Source organism: Amblyomma mixtum, chromosome 10 (genome assembly GCF_055824585.1).
Source record: "Amblyomma mixtum isolate Tamu chromosome 10, ASM5582458v1, whole genome shotgun sequence".
In the NCBI taxonomy this organism is placed as follows: domain Eukaryota; kingdom Metazoa; phylum Arthropoda; class Arachnida; order Ixodida; family Ixodidae; genus Amblyomma; species Amblyomma mixtum.
Window position 1 is genome coordinate 1,195,384 of NC_143021.1, and position 23,814 is coordinate 1,219,197.

At 43.9% G+C, this 23,814-nt stretch overlaps 1 protein-coding gene across 4 annotated transcripts in view; it reads left to right on the forward strand.

Annotated features, from left to right (window-relative positions):
• The window catches only part of LOC149324964 (F-box DNA helicase 1-like), a 218,746-nt gene extending 194,985 nt beyond the window's left edge, over positions 1 to 23,761 (forward strand). For 3 of the 4 annotated variants that reach the window (XM_089562718.1, XM_089562715.1, XM_089562716.1), the window contains exons 17-20: positions 5,561 to 5,668; positions 9,664 to 9,764; positions 20,279 to 20,395; positions 23,549 to 23,761. In XM_089562718.1, the coding sequence (XP_089418844.1) occupies positions 5,561 to 5,668; positions 9,664 to 9,764; positions 20,279 to 20,395; positions 23,549 to 23,695 (473 nt within the window). In that variant the 3' untranslated portion in view covers positions 23,696 to 23,761. The remainder of the gene's footprint in view (positions 1 to 5,560; positions 5,669 to 9,663; positions 9,765 to 20,278; positions 20,396 to 23,548) is intronic. The other variant, XM_089562717.1, reaches the window with a different exon arrangement.
• Positions 23,762 to 23,814: the final 53 nt, after the last annotated feature.

The window sequence follows — 23,814 nt, forward strand, 5'->3', positions numbered from 1 at the left end:
TGAGGAGGAGCATGCTTTAGGTTATGTTTTAAGAGACCTAATGACCGAATAGCAGATGCAAGCATAAGGTTAATATGGTGGTTCCATGCTAAGTCTGAATGAAGGTGAAGTCCTAAGTACTTATACGTGGTGACTAGCTCGAGTGAGCTATTATTTAAGGAGTATGCTGTTTGAATTCAAGACATTCGGTTAGTAAAAGACATCAATTTAGTTTTTGAATGATTAAGTTGCATAAGCCAGGTTGAGCACCATGCTGTTACTGAATCCAGGTCAGATTGAAGGGATTGGCAATCGGTGTTAGAATAAATTTTGCGGTAAATTACACAATCATCAGCAAAAAGCCTGATATGGGAAGAAATGGAATCCGGTAAATCGTTGATAAATATTAGGAAAAGTAAGGGGCCAAGCACACTTCCTTGTGGGACGCCAGAGTGTACTTGGCTGAAAGACGAATTGTGGTTATTGACAGTTGTAAACTGAGACCTGGAAAAGAGAAAATCTTTAACCCATGCAATGACAAGAGGGTGAATATTAAGCAGTGCTAGTTTCATTAATAACCGGTTGTGAGGTACTCTGTCGAAAGCTTTAGAAAAATCAAGAAATATGGAGTCTACTTGAATGCCAGCATCAATCGATGAATGTATGTCTTGAATGAATCCGGCAAGTTGCGTTTCGCATGAGTAGCTTTTACGGAACCCATGTTGATATTTAAAGATAATATTATGTTCTTCAAGATAGTTAATTACCTGCGAGTGAATTACGTGTTCAAGAAGTTTGCAAACAGTGCTAGTTAATGAAATGGGTCGGTAATTTAGTGGTGAGGAACGATCGCCAGACTTGAAAATTGGCACAACTTTAGCTAGGCGCCAGTCCAGCGGAATCACGCCTGATGTTAGAGATTGTGAAAAAATAGCGGACAAGATGCGATGAATACCATCAGATGAATTTTTGATATTTTGTTATTAAAGCCAAGGTGATCTGATGCTGATGTTGTTTTAAGCTTCCCTAGTAAAGATAAGATACCGGTCTCACTGATACATACTTCGGATATTGACGTATTAGAAGTTCTGACAGAAATAGGAGGTAGAGGGAGATCTTCATGGGTAAAAACGGATGTGAATGCGTTATTGAAAAGTTCGGCACATTCGGCCACTGGAACACTGCTGCCTTCCGCGCTGGTAAGAGTAATGTCAGGATGATTAGCGGGGTTTATTATCTGCCAGAACTTCCATGGATTGTTCGTTAGCATTGCCGGTAGATCGTGTGTGAAGAAGTGCCTACGTGCAGATATCAACTCAGACTGATATTCCTTATCACATAGTTTGTACCGTTGCCAAGATTCGGAGTGTCTGTTCTTGTCGGCTTGTCTGTAAAGGCGCATTTTCTTGTTATTAAGGCGACGTAGATGCCTATTAAACCAAGGCGCTGTGTTAGTGCATGGGATACTGATGACGGGTATGAAGCTGTCAATGAGAGTAGCAAGTTTCACGCTGAACAGGTTCCAGTTTGTTTCCACGGAGCGTGACGAAAAATCGTGAAGAAAATGATCAGCAAAGACTGACAGCTGAGCGTTTATTTCACTGAAGTTTGCTCGGTTGTAGCACCTTATTTGTTTAGTACGAGCTACCTTTTTATGGGGCACAAAATTCAGGTTACCCGTGATTATGGAATGGTTGGAAAGGCCTTCTAAGAGCGCAATGTTGGAGCAAAGGTAAGGATCACTTGTCAAGATAAGATTGAGAATATTGGCTGTAGTGACGGAACGACGCGTAGGTTCAGAAATAAGTTGTTGCAAAGAGAAATCGAGACAGGACTGGAGGAAAGCCTCAGCTTCAGGATCATTGGCAGGAGCTGTTAATGACGACCAGTTAATAGCCGGAAAGTTAAAGTCACCAAGTAAAAGTAAGCTTGAATTCGGGAAACGACAAGTAAGATCGCTTAGTAAACTAGAAAACTGACTTGCAAATGAAGAATTCATGTCCGGAGGGCAGTAAATGACGCCAATGATGGCGACCGTGGGACCACAACTCAACCGAACAACTGACTTGCAAATGAAGAATTCATGTCCGGAGGGCGGTAAATGACGCCAATGATGGCGACTGTGGGATCACAACTCAACCGAACCCATACTGATTCTAGGTACAACGTGACCTCGATAGGCACAGCAGTGAGCACTTTATTGACAGCCAGAAGGACACCGCCACCTCTAGGGCCCGTGTGGTCGCAACGAAATATGTTGAATTCAGAGTCACAGGCGAAAACAACATCATCAGGAACCATGTCATTTAACCAAGTCTCGGTAAGCGCGATGACCGAGGAGCAGCATGAATCAATTAAAGAAGAAAGAGCTACGTTTTTAGAAAGAACACTCCTTATGTTAGTGTACAGAAAACTGACATCGTAATTGGAGCAACGCTGCGCGTTTGGCCGCACGGGTGGTTTGCCAGCCACTTTACGAGAACTGGAAGGGATGCGTCAGACAAGGGACACGTGCACTGCACTACTGGTTTGATCATCCCAGAAATACGAGACACCATTGATAACCAGTTTATCAAAAGACAAACGGACCTTGTCACCTTCTTTTTTTACTGATTTGGCATACTTCCACAGTTGGCTGCGTTTCTCACGAACCGTTTTCTAGTAATCTTGCGAAATGCTGCAATCGGTATTTTTGAGTTTATAGCCCTTACTCATAAGCATTTCGACTTGTTTTTCGTTGAACAGCTTTGCAATAATGGGTCTCCTTTTTTTCCTGAGAAAAATGGTCTATGCGGTGAGCACAGGCTAAGGAAGACAACGTGATACCAAGTTTGTTAGAACAGAATTCGTTCACAAGACGCTCAGAGTCTTCGCAAGTTTCAGACTCATCAGTGTCCTGAACACCATAAAAAAGAACGTTAGACCGGCGGGAACGATTTTCCACGCCGTGAAGTTTTACTTGAATGTTGGATACATCATGTGTACAACTCGTGGCAGATACTGTGGTAGGCACTTACTGTTTTTTAAGTTCCAGTTCTTGCACACGGGTAGCTAAAGACTGTAAGTCACTTTGAAGAACTGGAATAGACTTGATTTTAAGTTCAAGTTCATGCACACGATCGTTTAAAGTCTTCATTTCATTTTGCAAGCCAATATGAAGTGTAAGAATCTTGTTAACACTTTCGAATCTTGTTAACACTTTTGACGGTATGTACAATTTCTGTGACCGAATTTCGAATGGTAAACTGAAATTCTGACATGATGTCCTTATTTCGTGTGTGGAAAATAGCATTTTTTGTCTTTTTTTTTGCATTTAGAACTAGAATGAACGATAATCTCACAGCTACCATTACAGAGCGCACAGTAGAAGTAGGCGGTAGGGTAGTTCGACAGGATACCAGCAAGCTATCTCAGGGACGAAAGGTCTGATTAAGAAATGCCAAGGCATGAAAGCGTCTAACCCTACAGACAGAATAGAATTGGCAGAGTTATCAAAGTTAATAAATAAGCGTTAGGTAGCCGACATGAGAAAGTTTAATTAACAGGAAAAAAATCGAGCATGCTCTACAGAATGGAGGTAGTGTAAAAGAGATGAAGGGGAAGCTAGGCATAGCTAAAACAAACATTTATCCGTTAAGAGAAAAAGAGGGCAATGTCATTAGCAATACGGATAAGGTAGTTAAAGCAGCTGAAGATTTCTACACAAACCTATAAGGTAGCCAATGTAATCAGAACGTTAATGAGAGAGGCAGTAGCACACAGCAATGGGACATCCCGCCAGCAACGAAGGAGGAAGCAAGGAAAGCCTTGGGAGCAAAGGGGCAAAGCAGCTGGTGTGAGGATCAGGCAACAGCAGATTTGTTGAAGGACGGAGGGGAGACTGTGCTACAAAAACTGGCCACCCTGTATACGCAATGCCTTGTGACCTCGACAGTACCAGAAGCTTGGAAGAACGCTAACATTATCTTAATTCATAAGAAGGGAGACGTCAAGGATTTGAAGAATTACAGACCGATCAGCTTACTGTCCGTTGCCTACAAGGTATTTACTAAGGTAATCGCTAATAGGGTCAGGACAACCTTGGACTTCAGTCAACCAAATGATCAGGCAGGCTTTCGTAAAGGATACTTGACAATAGACCATATTCACGCTATCAGTCAGGTGATAGAGAAATGCGGAGAATATAACCGGCCCCTATATTAGCCTTCATTGATTAAGAGAAAGCATTTGACTCAGTAGAAACCTCACCAGTCATGCAGGCATTGCGGAATCAGGGTATGGAAGAGTGTTATGTGCAAATACTGGAAGATATCTATAACGACTGCACAGCTACCATAGTCGTCCATAAACTCGGCAATAAAATTCCAATAAGGAAGGCAGGGAGACAGGATCTCACCAATGCTATTCACCGCCTATTTACAGGAGTTGTTCCCTGGCCTGGATCAGGAACAGTTTGGGATGAGAGTTAATGGAGAATACCTGAGTGATTTGCGATTCGCTGATGACATTGCCTTGCTAAGTCTGTGAGGAGATGAACTGCAAAGCATGATCAATGAGTTACAGGCAGAGCAGAACGGTGGGGCTAAGAATTAACATGCAGAAAACCAAAGTAATGTTCAACAGCCTAGCAAGGGAACAGCAGTTCGCAATTGGTGGTGAGGTGCTGGAAGTAGTAAGAGAATATGTCTATTTAGGGCAGGTAGTGACAGCTGATCCAGATGATGAGAGGGAAATAACTAGAAGAATAAGAATGGGGTGGAGCGCACATGGCAGGCTCTCTCAGATCATGAATGGTAGCTTACCAATATCCCTCAAGAGAAAAGTATACAACAGGTGTATCCTACCGGTACTCACCTGTGGGGCAGAAACGTGGAGGCTAACAAAGAGGGTTCAGCTTAAGTTAAGGACAACGCAGCGAGCTGTGGAAAGGAAAATGATAGGTGTAATGTCAAGAGGCTGGAAGTGGGCCGAGTGGGTGAGGGAACAAACACGTGTTAATGATAACCTAGTTGAAATCAAGAGGAAGAAGTGGGCTTGGGCAGGGCATGTAATGCAAAGGCAAGATAACCGCTGGTCCTCAAGGGTAACTAACGGAGTGGATTCCAAGAGAAGGCAAGCGTAGCAGGGGACAACAAAAAGTTAGGTGGGCGGATGAGATTAAGGAGTTTGCGGGAATACGGTTGCCACAGCTGGCAAGGGACGAGGTTAATTGGAGAGATATGAGAGAGGACTTTGCCCTGCAAAGCGCGTAGTCAGGCTGATGGTGATGATGATGATGTGTGTGCACCATTAATGAATCTAGCCTTTGCCTACTATCACAACTCTGTGTGCAGCTTGTTGTCACCCTGCTTATGCTGAAGAAAGCTTCTGGAGTCTGGGTTAATTGTTTCTGTTGTTAATGGGAATTTTTTGTTTCAGGCTGTCTGAATAAATTTTTAGTGGGTGAAATTTCTGGTGAGTGAGAAATCTTGTCTCAAGATGTGGATGAAATGGCCCTTGTGTGCCATGCTGGGCAGTCTCCAACCACCAGTGGTGCCCTGTGGGGTCCATCCGCTAACAGTGTGGTGTTGCGTGTGTGCAGACGTGGTTTTCTCGACGGCGCACAAGGCCAAGGGGCTCGAGTTTGACACGGTGTTCCTGGCCGACGACTTCTGCATGGTCGACAGCGAGGCACCTCGCTCCTCTCCAGGTGGGGCTGAAGATGTCTCGCCCTTCTCTTCATCCGCCCATCATCATTGTTTGCTTTGAAAAGTGTTTCCTGGATCACGGCACAGTTTGACCGTTTTGTGATCCAGCCAATCACAGCAATATAGAGTGAGCATGCTGAACACCAGCTCTATAGGTCTTTTATGCGAGGTTGAAAGAAACTCGCAACACGGTTGGGAGTGAGTAATGCAGACGTTTAAACATTAGCTGGGGTGTGACATTGATTAGGCATTGCCACTCGTACACTCGTAGGCATTGCCACTCGCACTGCCACTTGTACAGTACATAAAATATGTGCGCAATGTATAAAATAATAGGAATATTAAAAATATGAACTATTTGGGCCGTCTGATCTCTCGTGGTATCACCCAGCAGTTCTTTCTTGAAAGGAGGAAGTGGGTCACTGTTCATGGCGTCATAATGGTTAGCTTAGGTGGTCAAGTCTCATTTCATTAAAACGGTGATTTGCTGGGGCTGTTTCATCGTAACACTTGATTGGGATTTTGGCAGCTGTTGATGTCGGTGGCTGTAATTTGGTGGCAATGCCAAGGCCAGCAGATGACCAGCCGCCTCTGCCTTCCGTTTTCGGAGCAGCTGAACTTACAGGGAGCTAGTGCACAGCCAGATGAGAGCCCCAGGCTAAAGGCCGGCAAACTCTGCAGGGGGCAATTTAGTCTGCTTACGTGGAGGAATGTGAAAGCGTGCGTTTTGAGGAAAGGAAAGGGCGGCGTAGCTCTCAAATGTCTGACATCTCGGTGGACACCTCAACCACACCTTAGAGCATGCAGCTGAAGGTGCGTATGTAAATGGTCCGAACCCCTGTCACAAGCTAGCCTCCAACAGAAATATACTATGACACCACCCAGAATGCTGTAAGACAAACAGGTGCTAAAAATTTTGGTGAATGCATTCGGGAATACTGCCGCCACATTGAGGTCGACCAGTGTCGCAATATCTGTTGCTGAAACCAGCGTCATCACTTTGGCGGATGTGGTTTTGCACCACACGTCCCTTTCCTTCATTCCTTCTGCCTGCACATGGCAGCGATTGTGACTCAGCTCCTGTCCTGTCAGTGTCATCTCGCATGTCGGCAGCCCCGGTTTGATTGCCGCCTAGACCCCATCTTTTTTTCTTATTTTTATTATAGTGTTTCACGACGCCATATGACTGATGACGTCGCATAGCTAGTGACGTCACAGGGGACCAAGTTCTGGCGACACATTTTGCGGACACCTCTGGCGTCAACGTAGCCATCGAATGCTTTTGCGTCAATCACTTAATTGCTGCTCTGTGTCTTCGTGGCCACGGGTGGGATGGAGACCAGTCCTGCCCCACTGTTGTGTAGTCATGTGAGTGCCACATGAACTCTCCTCGAGAGGCATTTAAGGCAGAAAGCTGGGCTAGTTGGTGTTTGGATTGAGAGGACACAGTAGTAGCGCTTAAAAAACAGGGACGACAAGGTAGAAGAAGAGGCGCTAGACATCAACTGACTTTATTCCCGAAAAATATCTCGCATTTATCGGTGACTACCAGATAGTGATGCAAAACTATCGGAAAATTGACTATCGATAGTATCGATAGTTTTTTCTAACTATCGATAGTGTAGAAACACTATCGATAGTTTTACTATCGATAGTAATAATATCGATTTTACTATCAATAGTATTACTATCGATGGTGTTGCTATCAGTAGCATTACTAGCGATAGCACTGCTATCGATAGCAAGGCTATCGATAGTTAAACTGTTCATGGTAAGACTATTGATAGCAACAATATTGATATTATGCATTTATCGGCCTGCGATATAACCAAAACATTTGCGATACCTGATTGGTTTCACGGTCTCATGAGGATTAAGGTCCCAAAGAGACTCAAGCTATAAGGGATGCCGTAGTGGAGGTCTCTGGGTGAATTTCGACCAGCTGTGGTTCTTTAACATGCACACGGACAGTTCGGAAAAATGCGTGGAACTGCATCCAATAAAAGAACAAACAGTACAAGTTGTGCTCGCTTACACGACACTATCGTGCACTGCAGACGTTGTCTTGCTAACGTAATCACTGTAGAAATGCTTTTCGCACACATGCCGCGAAAACGGGCGAGTCCTGTTAGTTACTCGTACTATTAACTCCATGCCACACGCTCGGTAAACCAAGTTTAGGATGCATTGGGTACGCGTTCTTGATTTTATAGAATCGATACTAGTATATATAAACAAGTAGTATCGATATGACTGTCAATAGTACTATCATTAGCACTATCGAAAATACCATCGATACAACTATCGATAGTACTATCGATAGCACGCTATCAGTAGTACTATTGGTAGTCTTTTTTGCCATTGATAGTTCGATAGTGACTCAACTATTGATAGTATCAATAGTACTATCGATAGTTTTGTATCACTGCTACCAGGTGCCAAAAAATCAGCAATCAAATCGCATGTGTGACGGCACTTCCTGATACAGGAACTTCAGTTCTTTAGCAGAAAGATAAACATTCGGTTTGCTCACTCACGATTGCCTCTCCGTGTGAATAAGAAAGGCATCCAATACCTCCCGCTCCTTCTGGTCTGCATTTACATACCTCACATGTGTCTGCTTGAAGAAAAGGGTGCAAGTTTTTCGCTATGTTCACACTGTTTGCAATGTGCCGACAAGTGTCCAGGGCCTGATACAGCAGCTGCCAGATTCCTGTGCTCCATGAGGCGAACGTTGATACAACGGCCAGTTTGGCCGATGTAGCATTTTCCACAAGACAGGCCCTGGACACTTGGTGGCACACTGCAAACGATGTAAGCATGATGAAAAAACTTTTACCCCTTTTTTTTCTTCGAGCAGACACGTGTGATGTATGTAAGTGCAGACCAGAAGGAACGGGAGGTTTTGGAAGCCTTTCTTATTCACATGCAGAGGTGTTTGTGTGTGAGCAAATCAAATGTTAATCTTTCTACTAAATAACTGAAGCTCCTGTATCAGGAAATGCCGTCACACGTGATTCAATTGTTGATTTTTTTGCACCACCTGCAAATTTGTGGTATTTTTTGGGAATAAAGTCAGTTGATGTCTAGCGCCTCTTCTTCTGCCCTGTTTTTTAGTGCTCCTACTGTGTCTTCGTGAGGCACTCAGCAAGGTTTCTTTTGCGCATCCCTCGTGCACATTGTTTTCTCATGGGCTGGTCGCTGGTGTGATCTTCATGCTTGCACAAGCTCTCTGGCAGACTGCACATGCGTAAACGGGTGCAGCGAAGTGGGCATCTCAATTTTCAGGAGGTGTCGAGCGGGTGAGGACTGTTCTTATTCACCCATTGCCAGGCGTATCTGCAATGAAAAGTTTTGTCGAAAAATTGCGCTTTTGGTTTTTGCTTGTTTTATTGCGTCGCATTAGGTTGCCTGACATGTTGAACAACACCAGCGCTGTGTCTATAAGACGCAAAATCACTGAAACCTGCAAGCACAATTGAGTTACCTTCATGCAGGTGCTTTCCACCATTGCGGTGGTGCATGCAGGTAAAGAAACCTTCTTGTTTTTTTGGGGGGGGTAACGGAGTGGATTGCAAGAGAAGGCACAAGGCGTGGCAGGGGGCGGCAGAAACTTAGGTGGGTGGATGAGATTAAGAAGTTTGCCGGGATACGGTGGCCGCAACTGGCGAAGGACAGGGTTAATGGGGGAGACATGGGAGAGGCCTTTGCCCTGCAGTGGGCGTAGTCAGGCTGATGATGATGATCTTCTTCGGCAGTTTATGCCTACAGGGGCCACTGAAATCACTTGGAGTGCATTTGTCTTCGTTGATCATTTTCACGCCACCTCAGCATGAGATTATTGCAGTCACTCTTGTCGCATCACAGTGAAATTTGGTATGGGTATGCTTCACTGTGTGCAGCAGGCAGCCGTACCGCTTTCATTGCAGCTTGTGGGTGAAATCCTTCTGGGCGGCACTAGTTTGGGGGGAGGAGCTCACACTTGCTATCTGTGCAGAGCGGCAGCAGGAGTACCACGTGCTGTATGTGGCCGTGACGCGGGCCCGGCGAAGCCTGCTCCTGTCGCGGGCCCTCTACTTCCTGCTGCTCCAGGCACAGGTGAGGAGGACTGCTCTGGTGACACAGGATTTTCTATTGCCAGTGTTTCCACTCAACGTCTTCTTGCAGTGATTTCAATTGCCACAGTGTCTATTTATTCATTTATTTATCATCACACCCACAGCACTATTGTCTGGCATTGCAGTGGGGGGGGGGTTGAAAAAGAAAGTGTACAAATGCCACCGCATGCAGGTGGTTACAAAAAAAATAGATAACAGTGAGATAGAAAGAACACGTAATTATTATACATACAAAATGTCACAGCATGAAAGAAAATGGATCATTTGATAATATGGACACTACTTCCTCAGGCAGCTTGTTCCATTTTGAAACCATTTTGGGGAAAAAGACATTTTGAAAAGGTCAGTCCAGCATCTGTATTCTTTAACTTTAAGTGAATGATCTCTCCGTAAAGACACATAATCAGGGTTGACTATATATTTGGTTCTGTCTATTCCAGTTCTTGAATGAAATGTATTATGAAATAATTTTAAACGCAGAACTTTCATATGTTTTTGAAGCGTGTCCCAACCCAAAGCTTTTTTCACGCTCGTTACACTAGAATGTCGGCCATAGTTATTGGAAACAAAACGAACGGCCAAATTCTGAACTCTTTCTAGCTTTTGAATGCCACATGCGGAACTGAACTGAACGCGTCATTTCCTTTCATGCTGCCTGTGTTCACATGCACAGCCTAAAAGTACCCTCTGAACTCAAGCTCTGTGTATTTACTAATTATTTAACGAATACTGCCGACCTGTATTGCAGGCCTTAAGCAGGAGCGAGCCACAGATATAATGAAGAAAACTGAGAAGAAGTACATTGTGACAGAAGTAGCAAGTGAACAAAACCAGAGTACGAAACATAGCACAAAATCAAGTACAGTGGAAACAAAAAAAGCAAAAAAGTTCACCCAAACACACGAGCCCTATGGTCTATCCAGGATGAGTAGAAATAAGTTCACTTTTTCCGGAACTGACAATGTCTGCAGGCAAACCATTCCACTCCTTTTTTATGGAGTGGAATGGTTTGCCTGCAGACATTGTCAGTTCCGGAAAAAGTGAACTTACATGGGAAAATTGAGCCAGTGTTGCAAACATTTTCACTTGGTAGATGCCAATTCTCACGGTGCCCTATATTTTGCCACAACATAGGGAGATACTGGGGTATGTTCAGTTAGCATTTTGCGGACAGATTTCTCTTGCAAGGGCATCCATGTTTTCACATCTTCGGAGTTTGCTCCGCTGGACACCCTCTTCTCAAGTGTGGTGCGAGCACCTGGCACAAACAAAACAACAAATGTGAATTGCAATGTTTCATCAGGAATTAGAAATCAAGCTACCTCGGCACAAAGCATTTATTATTTACGAGTCTACGTTCTGGTTGCGAATGTAGGCAGTGCAAATGGAAACCTTGACAGCATTGCACTTAAGGTGTACGAAACATAGTACAACCCTGCTAAGTCTGGTAAGTACAATATAGAAAGCAGCAGGCACAAGCACAACAACTACACGCAGTGTAGGGGAGAGAGCTACGCATCGTCCCGAGATACTTCACCTGCCGTCCGACGCCTGTCGGCCACTTGTACCCGTTCTCACTGCCCACCACAGTGGAGCGCACCTGTATGCGAAACATCTTCAGAGTGAACGGCAACAGAAGCAGTGGCAGAGTGTCGTTTGGCGCCATTTCCCATGTCCTGCAGGTCTCGCAAATGAACAATTGGTGGCTGGGAGGGAATACTTAGGGCAGGTAGTGGCCACTGATCCGGATCACGAGAGGGAAATAACTAGAAGAATGGGGTGGAATGCATATGGCAGGTTCTCTCAGACCATGAAAAGTCTACTACAGCTGTATCTTACCGGTACTCGTCATAAAGTTCACCTGAAAAAGTGGCACACAGCGGTCCCCATATTTAAGTATTAACCGTTTTACAACCGCATTATTGGCAGCGATATTTTTTTGGTGAAAAAAGCTTGAGCATGAACCTGAGTAATTTCTGAACACGCAAGAAAAAAAACGAAAAATTTGCGTATAAGACGCACCCTTGTATAGGACGCACCAGCAAGATTTCTGAAAAAAAAGCCGCGTCTTATACACCGGAAAATACTGTATTTATACAAAAATATCTAAATATATAACATATAATATAATAATCATATAAGTGTGTATATACATATTTTTATATATACATATATTTTATAATTTTTCATTTTACTAGATATAGTATCACAGTCCTTGTCTGTTTTCAGCCTAGTTTTCTGTTATCTTTTACTTCCAGTGCCATGCTCATGAATGTAACTTCCCCATTGTCACTCTGCCTTTCTTCACCACATGTTTGTCTTAGTGTGGAGCCTTGTGCACTCCCTTCATCTTTCACTCGATCTATATTTATCTCCTCATTTTTTCCGCAGTAATTTGTTTGGCTCTAAACCTTCACAAGCTTGAAAAGCGCACTTTTGCATTATTAAGTTTCAGTACGCAATGTCTCTTTTCTGTTTGTTTCCCCCCCCCCCCCCCCCCCAGCACCGTGTTTTTCTTTTTCTTATTTTATCATAATTTTTCTTGGTTGCTTATTTTCCACATGCTGTACTCATGATTGTGCTCTTCTTTGCGCATGCTCATCGATTGATTGAGGTGATTGGCTCCTATATATTAGATGTGGTGGCTTTTCGAAAATAAAGTTGCAAGTTAGCGTCTGTCCCGTCCACTTCTGAGTTGGCCGTGTCCTTTCTTGCGCTATGTCTTTGAAGAACTGTTACCAACTAGCCCAAACCGAGTCACTGCTAAAACAGAAGCAGTTCTGTTCACTCCACAAGGGAATGAATCACCAGATGCCTTGAGCATACACGTGGGAACAGAAAAAGTTGAAATTGTTAACTCCAAGATTAAAGTACTCCGAGTGGTCTTTTCAAGGCACCGTGCTTGCATGGAACGACCCACATTCAAAAGTTGCATCAGCAGTTCGCACCATTGCCCGAACAAAATGCTTGCTGCCTTCTAAAATGAAACTTTTGTTATATGAGGCGCTTGTGCTGCCGCTTTTACTGTACTGCGTCTTAGTCTGGTGCACTGCGGGGGTAACCAGCTGATCCAAATGCAAAGCAGAGCAGTTTTGACAGCATGCATGCGTAAAATGTGCACTTTGGGTGTTCTGCCATGTGGAACGCCTCAAAGAAGACCACTGTGTACGTTTGTGCACCTAGTCGTGCATCATTATTGCGCATGTTTCTGACGTGCGCGCTGCTGTTTCCACAAATGCCAGAGACAAGTTTTGTCTTCAAAATGAATACACGCATTAAGCATTTCCTGATGTTAATGCGTTTTCTTGTTATAGTAGAATGTAAACTTGGGACACTGACCACATCAAAAAGGGGGGTTAGTTGACGTTTCGGAACCGCTACGGATTCCTTGACCCTTGTGAACAAGAAACCCGTAGCGGTTTAGAAACGTCAACTAACCCCCCTTTTTTGATGTGGTCAGTGACCCAAGTGTACATTCTACTATGCCACTGCCTGACCAGACGGGATTCCGTCAAACCCTGGATTACATTTTCTTGTTATGCTAATTCATTTCATTTTATTACCTTTTAAAGGCCCCTTAAAAGGGGTGTTACATGAGGGGTGGCAAGAATAAAAGCACAAATTCACAATGACAGGAAAGTTTGTACATTATCAGTGAAAAGACTTGGGCAAGTGATGATGGCAACGTTGTTCGGAAGGTCGTTCCAGTCTGCGGCTGCACGAGGAAAGAAGGAATTAGAAAAAGTGACGGTGCGTGATCGTGGACGGGCAACTTGTAGGTGATGGCGGGTGCGGGTGGAAGAATATAAGGTGCGATGTGCATAGGGCTGTGGAAGAATTTGTGAAATAAAGACATGCTAGCAATGCGACGGCGGAGCGATAAGGGTGATAATCCGGATGCTGTTTTTAAGGACGAAACACTGATGTCATAAGAGTAGGATGAGTGAATGAAACGAGCAGCGCGATTCTGAACAGATTCGAGGGCATTGATGAGATATGCTTGATGAGGATTCCAGATGGGCGACGCAAATTCTAGTTTGGACCTGACTAATGACTTGTAAGCTAATAACTTGACATGATGGGGAGCATGATGAAGAAACCTAATGTCTTGTTTGCTGACGATATTATATTAGTAACATGCAGGCTCCAAGAAAGATCGCTAGAAATAGTTATGCCTAGATACTTGTATGACTGAACTAGTTGTACGGGAACTTCAGATATTACGTAAGAGAAGGTCAGATGATTACAGCGGCGGCTAATGGACAAAAGTTTACACTTACGTGGGTTAAGTTCCATTAGCCATTTATTACACCACTCCTGAACGGCATTAAGATCATTTTGAAGAGAAGATTGGTGAGCGGTGGTGAGAATAGCACGATAAAGTGCACAGTCGTCAGCGAACATGCGTATGTTAGATGTTACGTTTGAAGGCAGATCATTAATGTATATGAGAAACAGTAGTGGGCCAAGCACAGATCCCTGTGGGACGCCCGACGTTACTAAGAGTGAGTTAGAGTTCTTATTGTTAACGGAGACAAACTGCGAACAATTAATCAAAAATTCTTCAATCCACTTCAAAATATGAGGGTGCAAATTTAATCGAGAAAGTTTTATCAGCAGGCGTTTATGGGGTACTTTATCAAAGGCTTTGGCAAAATCTAGAAAAATGATATCAGTCTGTAGATTAGAATCAAGGTTAGCATGCAGGTCATGAATGAATGTGGCAAGTTGGGTCTCGCAGGAGTAACCCCGGCGAAATCCGTGCTGAGCAGAATGGAAGAAGTTATTCGAATCAAGGAATGTCATGATGTGGTTATAGATGACGTGTTCCGTGATTTTGCAGGGAATACTAGTTAGAGAGATGGGGCGGTAATTAAGCGGCGAGTTCTTGTTGCCTGACTTGTAGACTGGAACGACCTTCCCATTTTTCCAGTCTATGGGCAGTTGGCCTGTGAAGAGTGACTGAGCGAATAACAAGCACAACAGAGATGAACATATATCTTTGGTATTAATCAGTGATTTAGCGTTGATATTGTCAATTCCAGCAGAGGATGATATTTTAATATTTTCTATTAGTGACAAAATTCCTGCTGAAGAAAATATGAGAGGAGGCATAGTATCTTGAATAACTGGGGGGTTTGGAGGAAATGTCGGCTCTGTTTCATTAGTAAACCCGGATGAAAAGGCTGTGTTGAACATGTTGGCGCATTCAGTTTCAGAGACAGTTGCACCCGAAGCATCAGTGAGGGAAACAGTGCGTGTGTGCTGGGGGTTAATGACTTGCCAGAACCTACGGGGGTTAGTTGACAACATTTTAGGCAGATCGGAGTTAAAAAAAGTGCGTTTGGCTTCTCGAATACGTGATAAATAAGTTTTTTCGGCTGCATGATATTTGTTCCAAGCGTTCTCACTAGGAAGCAACTTGGCTGATCGGAAAAGACGCTTTTTTTTTATTTTCAAGACGTTTGAGTGTATTCGTGAGCCATAGGTTTTGAGGGTTATTTCGTATATTTATGTTTAGAATAAACCTGTCGACCAAATCTTCGATTTTCCTCCTAAACAAGGACCAGTTATCATGGATGGATCTTTGATGAAAGCTGGATTGAAATCCTGGTAAAAATGCACGAAGTTCATTATTTATTGCTGTGTAGTTTCCTTTATCGTACAGTCGGATAGTTCGTTTAGTAGTTACGCGTAAAGATGGTTTAATCGTGAAGCCGGCATGTATGACGTGGTGATCGCTGACGCCTGGTAGATACGTAATGGAATGAACGCATTCAGGATTATCCGTTAATATTAGGTCCAGGGTATTAGCGCAGTCTTCAGTTACACGGGTTGGTTTGGATATAGTTTGAACGAGGTTAAAATTAAGGCAGACGTCTAGAAATTCATTAGCATCCTTATTACCTGTAGCGGTTAGATTACGGCAGTCAATGCTCGGAAAATTGAAATCTCCGAATAGGAGAGTGCAGGTGTTAGGGTGCTTAGCTTTAATTTCATTTAATGCGTTATTAAGTTTTCGAGGGAAGTCTGGGCAGCTAGGAGGCCTGTAGCAAACGCCAATCACAACTGATTTGGGTGAAGCATGGCATAAAACCCATAATATTTCTATATCTGATGAAAGGTGAACAGCTGAGCATGATAGATCCCGAGCGGTTGCAATCAGTACCCCTCCTCCCCTTCGATCTGGGCGATCTTTGCGAAAAACACTGAAATTAGGCAAGTCAGCAAGGACCTCACTATCAGGAATGTCACTGTTTAGCCACGTTTCCGTCAAGACTAGTATGTTGCTAGCAGATGAAGTGACAATATGGGAAATAATGTCGCGCTTTGAAATGAAACTCCGCGCGTTAGTAAAGATCGCTGACAATGAAAGTGCTTCTTGCTGTGCATGCTTCGAACGATCTGTCGATAGGTGCTGAGATGGTTGCTATTTCACTTTTTTTACTGTTTGGGATGATTCATCGAATATGTAGCGTTTGGGACCAATATGTAATGTTTTGAAGCGCAAAGAGAACTTGATACTGATACTGGTAGAGGATACTGATTTGGCAAAGGCTACAAGATGTTTGCGGGCATTACGAACGGGAAGGGAGAAGTCTTCGCCAATACTGTAGTTGGTGCCTTTAAGCTTAGTACCTAAAGAAAGGATGCTTTCTTTAGTTTTCGATGAGGTGAATTTAACGATGATTGGCCTGGTGCGATCAGTTGAGTGGCGCCCGAGGCGGTGAGCACGCTCGATTAGATTGGGTTCGATGGCAAAATCTAGTTGAGTGGAGCAATGACGAATGACTGTTTCTTCCGAGTCTGCATACGTTTCAGTGGGGTTAGTGTCAGGAATATTGTAAAATATGAGATTGTTATGGCGAGAGCGATTTTCTGCATCGTCCATACGTGCTTCAAGTTTGTCGATCTTGCAGGTAAGTTTGGTGTTTAAAGTTTTCAGGGCGTCTATCTCAGAATGAGGAGTGGAAAGTGTGGCATAGTGTGATTCCAGGTTGTCCATGCGCTTGTTTAAGTCGGTCAAGGTTGTTTCGGTAGTTTATAGTTGATCTTTAATGTCCTGTAGATCGGAAATTAATGTAGCTTGCCCGGTAGTCAGTTCTTGGAGCTCGGAAAGTATGCAATCGTAACGGTCGGGGCCTGGGTTAGATTCGACATCGTCTGACAGTAGTAAAATAAAACGGAGAACACATGAGCACTCGGCAACAATACTACAGCAGCACTGAGGGCTCGGCAGCTGCATTAAAAAGTAGTTACTGGTTTTTTTAGCAAATAGGGAAAACTTGTTACTAACCTGCATTGCGAAAAGCAGAGGATTAGTAGTCTGCGCTGACACACAGCTACCGAGCCCACAGAGCGGCGGCGATGATAGCATGGGCTTTATATGCCTGATAAAACTATCAGATGTTGATGTTCCTGGCGACGGGGCTGGCCACTGATGGTCCAGGATGACGTGCTCTGGCAGTGAGGAGGGCAGTTGATGGGGCAGCAATGGTGATGGGGCAGGCGGATGAAAATAGCCTTTTTCATGATTCTTCACGGCGGCCGTAGACACTGATGAACAGGAGGCAGACGGTAGAGCGGCGAAAAGCAGTATCAGCTTCCGAGCCCATTCGTGAGTATTCGTGAGTATAAGGGCTCGACAGCGATCGTTTTTCTCAGCAATATGCCGATATGAGCTGAGTGGCATCTCTAGCTGTTAATAAATTGACGATGGCGCTTTCTAGGCGCTTGCAATTCCAGCTAAAAATTTTTCACGTGAAACGGTTTTGGGCTTCACCATCCTGTCTGGAAAGGCCAGTTTGCTGCAGTTACTAAGCACACAGCCTCAGCAAGAGAACTCAGCCGGATGTGGGACTCATTTTGAAGCAGCTGGTGTGTTCCACTACGCAGACTGATGCGAATCTAAAAACAGCGCACCCGTGCAAGGACGTGAGAAGAACAGTTGAGAAGTAGAAGAATTTTAATTCAGCAGAATCGGGCCACATATGAAAGGTTTTAATTTTTTTCTGCATTGCACTGCGGTTTTAGCATGCTGTGCTTGCAACACTTTTTTAAATGCCGTTGCAACAAACTGCATGCATTCTTGATGCGAGTATTTCTTTTCTGTTGGTAGGTAATTTAAGCAACAAAGTAAACGAGCACAGTAAAGCAGACGAAACGAAATGATTCTTGCATGGCTAATTGTCACTTCTGAAGCGTAGTTGAGATGTACACTAAAGAAAGTCATTGTGAACCTATTGTTTGTGTTCCTTTATTTCTCTATTTTTGTGTCTTACGACTAACACGTGGATTCATCTGTTCACGCTTCATTTGGTGCGCTATTATTGCAACAGGCAGTTAATGAGGTTATGATACCGCACATCCTCCTCCCCCTAGCCCTTTTGTTAGGCGATGCGTAGTGTTTATTTATTTTATTTTTATTTATTAATTGCCTGCCTTAGGCATGAGTGGGGTACAGACATATTGATAAAAGTGACAAGTACATTGCAAAAGAAGCAGCTAGCGAACAGAGTAAAGACCACAACAAACAACAAAAAATCTATTACAACGGCAGAGAACATGTAATGGCACCGAGTTCTTGGCCCAAAACAGGGATATGTTAGAGCCCTATGCTTCATTGAGAGCTTGTAAAAATAAATTTACCATTTCGCTAGTGGCAACGTCAGCGGCTAAACTTAGTGATAGTATGGGAAAAGAACGAGTACTTACATGAAAATGCGGCAACTTTTTTAGTATGGTAGGAGCGTGCAGGGTGTCGAGATGTGTGCTCAACTAAAATTCCTTCCTCTGTTGTTAGTTTATTGTGATAATACAGGTAGAATAACTTTAATTTTTTATTCTTTTAATTCTATTTCCAAGCGTTCTGTACAGGACAAAAATAAAAAGAAAACATGGATGCTTCCCATTCTGGAAGCATGACAACAGCGCCATCACATTCAAGGGCCACGCGTTCAAGGGCCAATTTCTCCTGGCCGGTTTTCACACCTCCCCTTCTGGACATAATGACCTCTCTGTGTTCTCCTTTGCTGATTACAAGATAATTGTGGCTTTTAGGTATTTCTTGAAATCTAATGCCAGCACTATTGTAAAAGTTGCAGAATTAAAAGAAAATATCCGAGACCGACAAACCCGACATAAAGAAAAATATGTTGTTTCATTACCTGGTAAGTATTCATACACTCATTTGTAATGCTACAGTGTACCAAAACTGCTGAATAAGTTGCATGCAACCGGATTTGATCAAGTTAATGAATCCAATCACCACATTGGTCTTTTTTGCCATGAACAACTGTTGTGAACCAAGTGTTGCTCTCTGTTTAGAATGCCTTGATGTATTCTTATTTTATGACTGTGAATTGTCATCATCATCTTCAGCCTGACTATGCCCACTGCAGGGCAAAGGCCTCTCCCATGTATCTCCAATTAGCCCTGTCCTAGTGTGAATTGTAGGGTGTGGCTATTTGTTTTTGTGCTTTATTGTGTGTCTTAATTTCACACGGACAAAAGTGATAGTACGTAAACTCTTTCATGTATAAAATTGTGCATGTTCCAGACTGATTCACCTGCCAGGGCCTTGTCAAGCTGTCCTTACAGCTTTTAGTCCTTTCCAACGAAGGGAAAAATAAACTTGACTTGAAATGTGTTGGGTGAACCTTGCTTTTCTTGGTTTTATTCCGTGGGCCTTGGTGGTGCATAGTTTATTCTACGACAGGGTGTCTACAGTAAGGATTGATCCTTTGGTAGTTGAAAACCTTACAGGTTGTTGTACGTGGTCGGATGAGCTCCTTCCGGTTGACGGTCTGCACAGTAAATTCAGCAGCCACACTGTTCCGGTCGCTTGATGTTGCTGTGGCCACAGTCCCTTTGCAGCTCCTCTAAAACACAGCTCAGGTCGCGCAGACCTCTGTGCAAAGGTTGTCCCCCCTTTGTCTCTTTCCCAGTCACCGGATGGGACGTTGTGCAGTTGTACTCGAAGGGGACCAGTGATGTGCATGTTGGAATTAACCACCGTTACATTGCATTGAATTCCACTGCACAGTTGTCGCCTGTGCCTGCAGTGTTACTGAAAGAAAGCCCAATCTTTACTCATCGAAAGAATCACGCATGTACTTGCTAAGTGAAAATCTTATATTTGTGTAACTTACTTCAGCTCATCTGTTACTTATTCTGTTTTCTATTTCTGTGTGCCCCACCCCTTATGTAATACCCTCTAACGAGGGTCTTTAAGGTATTAAAGTGAAGTGATCTGAAGTGATAACCGCTGGTCCTCAAGGGTAACGGAGTGGATTCCAAGAGAAGGCAAGCGTAGCAGGGGGCCGCAGAAAGTTGGGCGGGCGGATGAGATTAAGGAGTTTGCGGGGATACGGTGGCCGCAACTGGCAGAGGACAGGGTTAATTGGGGAGACATGGGAGAGGCCCCTGCAGTGGGTGTAGTCAGTCTGCTGCTAATGATGATGAACTGAAGTGCAGCTGTGTGCTTGGCTGCAGGAAAGCTTTGAGCAGCTGCAGCTGTGGACGGAGCCAGGCCCCCTCAGCTGCCTCGTGTGCCAGCGCAGCTGGGAGCCACGGGGGCGCCTCGTCTGGTGCAGGACGCCTGTCTTGGTGGTGAGCAGCCTCTGTACGTGGGGCACACCAGTTACTGGCGCAACAGGGGGCTTCTGACACCGTAGTTCATTTTTCTGCGTTGTCACAAGGAGACGCATACGAGAAATGTGATTTTAAAGTCCAAGTCAAATGCTTGTAGTATCCTAGATTGTAGGACAGCTCAAAAGTCGGTGTTGAGAAAAATATTTCCACCAATAAAAGGGCAATACTGAATTGCGAAATGAAATAAACATAACATAACATGTGACATGTAAACATAACATGTAAATAAACATTTACATGGAAAAATATTTTAATTGTTTCAAATTTCTTGAGTTTCGGCATAGATGGGTCAATCGGGCATCTCCTTATGGGCCTCATGAATGCACACACGTTAGGCAAGAAGCCCAGAGCAAAGGCTTTTGACTGATAGAAGAATAAGAATGGGGTGGAGCGCATATGGCAGGTTCTCTCAAATCATGAATGGCAGTTTACCAATATCCCTGAAGAGAAAAGTATACAACAGCTGTATCTTACTGGTACTCACCTATGGGGCAGAAACGTGGAGGCTAACAAAAAGGGTTCAGCTTAAGTTCAGGACAACGCAGCGAGCTATGGAAAGGAAAATGATAGGTGTAACGTCGGAAGAGGGCGGAATGGGTGAGGGAACAAATGCGTGTTAATGACATCCTAGTTGAGATCAAGAGGAATAAATGGGCTTGGGCAGGGCATGTAATGTGAAGGCAAGATAGCCGCTGGTCCTTAAGGGTAACGGAGTGGATTCATTTCATTTCATTTTCATTTCATTTTATTACCTTAAAGGCCCCTTAAAAGGGGTGTTACATAAGGGGTGGCAAGAGTAAAAACACAAATTCACAATGACAGGAAGGTTTCTACGTTATCGGTGAAAAGACTTGGGCAAGTGATGATGGCAACGTTGTTCGGAAGGGCGTTCCAGTCTGCGGCTGCACGAGGAAAGAAGGAATTAGAAAAAGTGACGGTGCGTGATCGTGGACGGGCAACTTGTAGGTGATGGCGGGTGCGGGTGGAAGAATATAAGGTGCGATGTGCATAGGGCTGTGGAAGAATTTGTGAAATAAAGACATGCTAGCAATGCGACGGCGGAGCGATAAGGGTGATAATCCGGATGCTGTTTTTAAGGACGAAACACTGATGTCATAAGAGTAGGATGAGTGAATGAAACGAGCAGCGCGATTCTGAACAGATTCGAGGGCATTGATGAGATATGCTTGATGAGGATTCCAGATGGGCGACGCAAATTCTAGTTTGGACCCGACTAATGACTTGTAAGCTAATAACTTGACATGATGGGGAGCATGATGAAGAAACCTAATGTCTTGTTTGCTGACGATATTATATTAGTAACATGCAGGCTCCAAGAAAGATCGCTAGAAATAGTTATGCCTAGATACTTGTATGATTGAACTAGTTGTACGGGAACTTCAGATATTACGTAAGAGAAGGTTAAAGGATTACGGCGACGGCTAATGGACAAAAGTTTACACTTACATGGGTTAAGTTCCATTAGCCATTTATTACACCACTCCTGAACGGCATTAAGATCATTTTGAAGAGAAGATTGGTCAGCGGTGGTAAGAATAGCACGATAAAGTACACAGTCGTCAACGAACATGCGTATGTTAGATGTTACATTTGAAGGCAGATCATTAATGTATATAAGAAATAGTAGTGGGCCAAGCACAGATCCCTGTGGGACGCCCGACGTTACTGAGAGTGAGCTAGAGTTCGTATTGTTAACGGAGACAAACTGCGAACGATTAGTCAAAAATTCTTCGATCCACTTCAAAATATGGGGGTGCAAATTTAATCGAGAAAGTTTTATCAGCAGGCGTTTATGGGGTACTTTATCAAATGCTTTGGCGAAATCTAGAAAAATGATATCAGTCTGTAGATTAGAATCAAGGTTAGCATGCAGGTCATGAATGAATGTGGCAAGTTGGGTCTCGCAGGAGTAACCCCGGCGAAATCCGTGCTGAGCAGAATGGAAGAAGTTATTCGAATCAAGGAATGCCATGATGTGGGTATAGATGACGTGTTCCATGATTTTGCAGGGAATACTAGTTAGAGAGATGGGGCGGTAATTAAGCGGCGAGTTCTTGCTACCTGATTTGTAGACTGGAACGACCTTCCCATTATTCCAGTCTATGGGCAGTTGACCTGTGAAGAGTGACTGAGCGAATAACAAGCACAACAGAGATGAACATATATCTTTGGTATTAATCAGTATTTTAGCGTTGATATTGTCAATTCCAGCAGAGGATGATATTTTAATGTTTTCTATTAGTGACAAAATTCCTGCAGAAGAAAATATAAGAGGAGGCATAGTATCTTGAATAATTGGGGGGTTTGGAGGAAATGTCGGCTCTGTTTCATTAGTAAACACGGATGAAAAGGTTGTGTTGAACATGTTGGCACATTCAGTTTCAGAGAAATTTGCACCTGAAGCATCAGTGAGGGAAACAGTGCGTGTGTGCTGGGGGTTAATGACTTGCCAGAACCTACGGGGGTTAGTTGACAACATTTTAGGCAGATCGGAGTTAAAAAAAGTGCGTTTGGCTTCTCGAATACTTGATAAATAAGTTTTTTCGGCTGCATAATATTTGTTCCAAGCGTTCTGACTGGGAAGCAACTTGGCTGATCGGAAAAGACGCTTCTTTTTATTTTCAAGACGTTTGAGTGTGTTTGTGAACCATGGGTTTTGAGGGTTATTTCGTATATTTATGTTTGGAATAAACCTGTCGACCAAATCTTCGATTTTCCTCTTAAACAAGGACCAGTTATCATGGATGGATCTTTGATGAAAGCTGGATTGAAATACTGGTAAAAATGCGCGAAGTTCATTATTTATTGCTGTGTAGTTTCCTTTATCGTACAGTCGGATAGTTCGTTTAGAAGTTACGCGTAAGGACGGATTCCAAGAGAAAGCAAACGTAGCAGGGGACGGCAGAAAGTTAGGTGGCCACAGCAGCTGGCAGAGGACAGGGTTAACGGGAGAGACATGGGAGAGGCCTTTGCCCCCCTGCAGTCAGGCTGATGATGATGATGAGGAGGAGTGTCTGGGGACCCATCCCTTCTCTGCATGCAGGCAGGGTGTCCAATTAAGAGAGGCCTCTGTGGCGCTGTTTTCTCCAGGGCTGTCGTGCGGTGGAAGGTGGCAGTGTGTGCAAGACGTGTGCCCTGCAGACCAGCTGGGAGCCACCAGTGCAGCACCCGGACTGGCAGGAGCTGCAGAATGTGCACCGACAGAGCATGTCGGCCATCTTGGAGCCCCTGCTTTAGACACCTGGCCGGCCTTGTTTCCTTGTGGTTCTGTAGGCTCGCCTAATAAAACGCGTTGTGGGCCTAGCTGGAGAGGCATTTTCCTTTCTTGAACAGCACTGCATTTTAAGAGGAATACA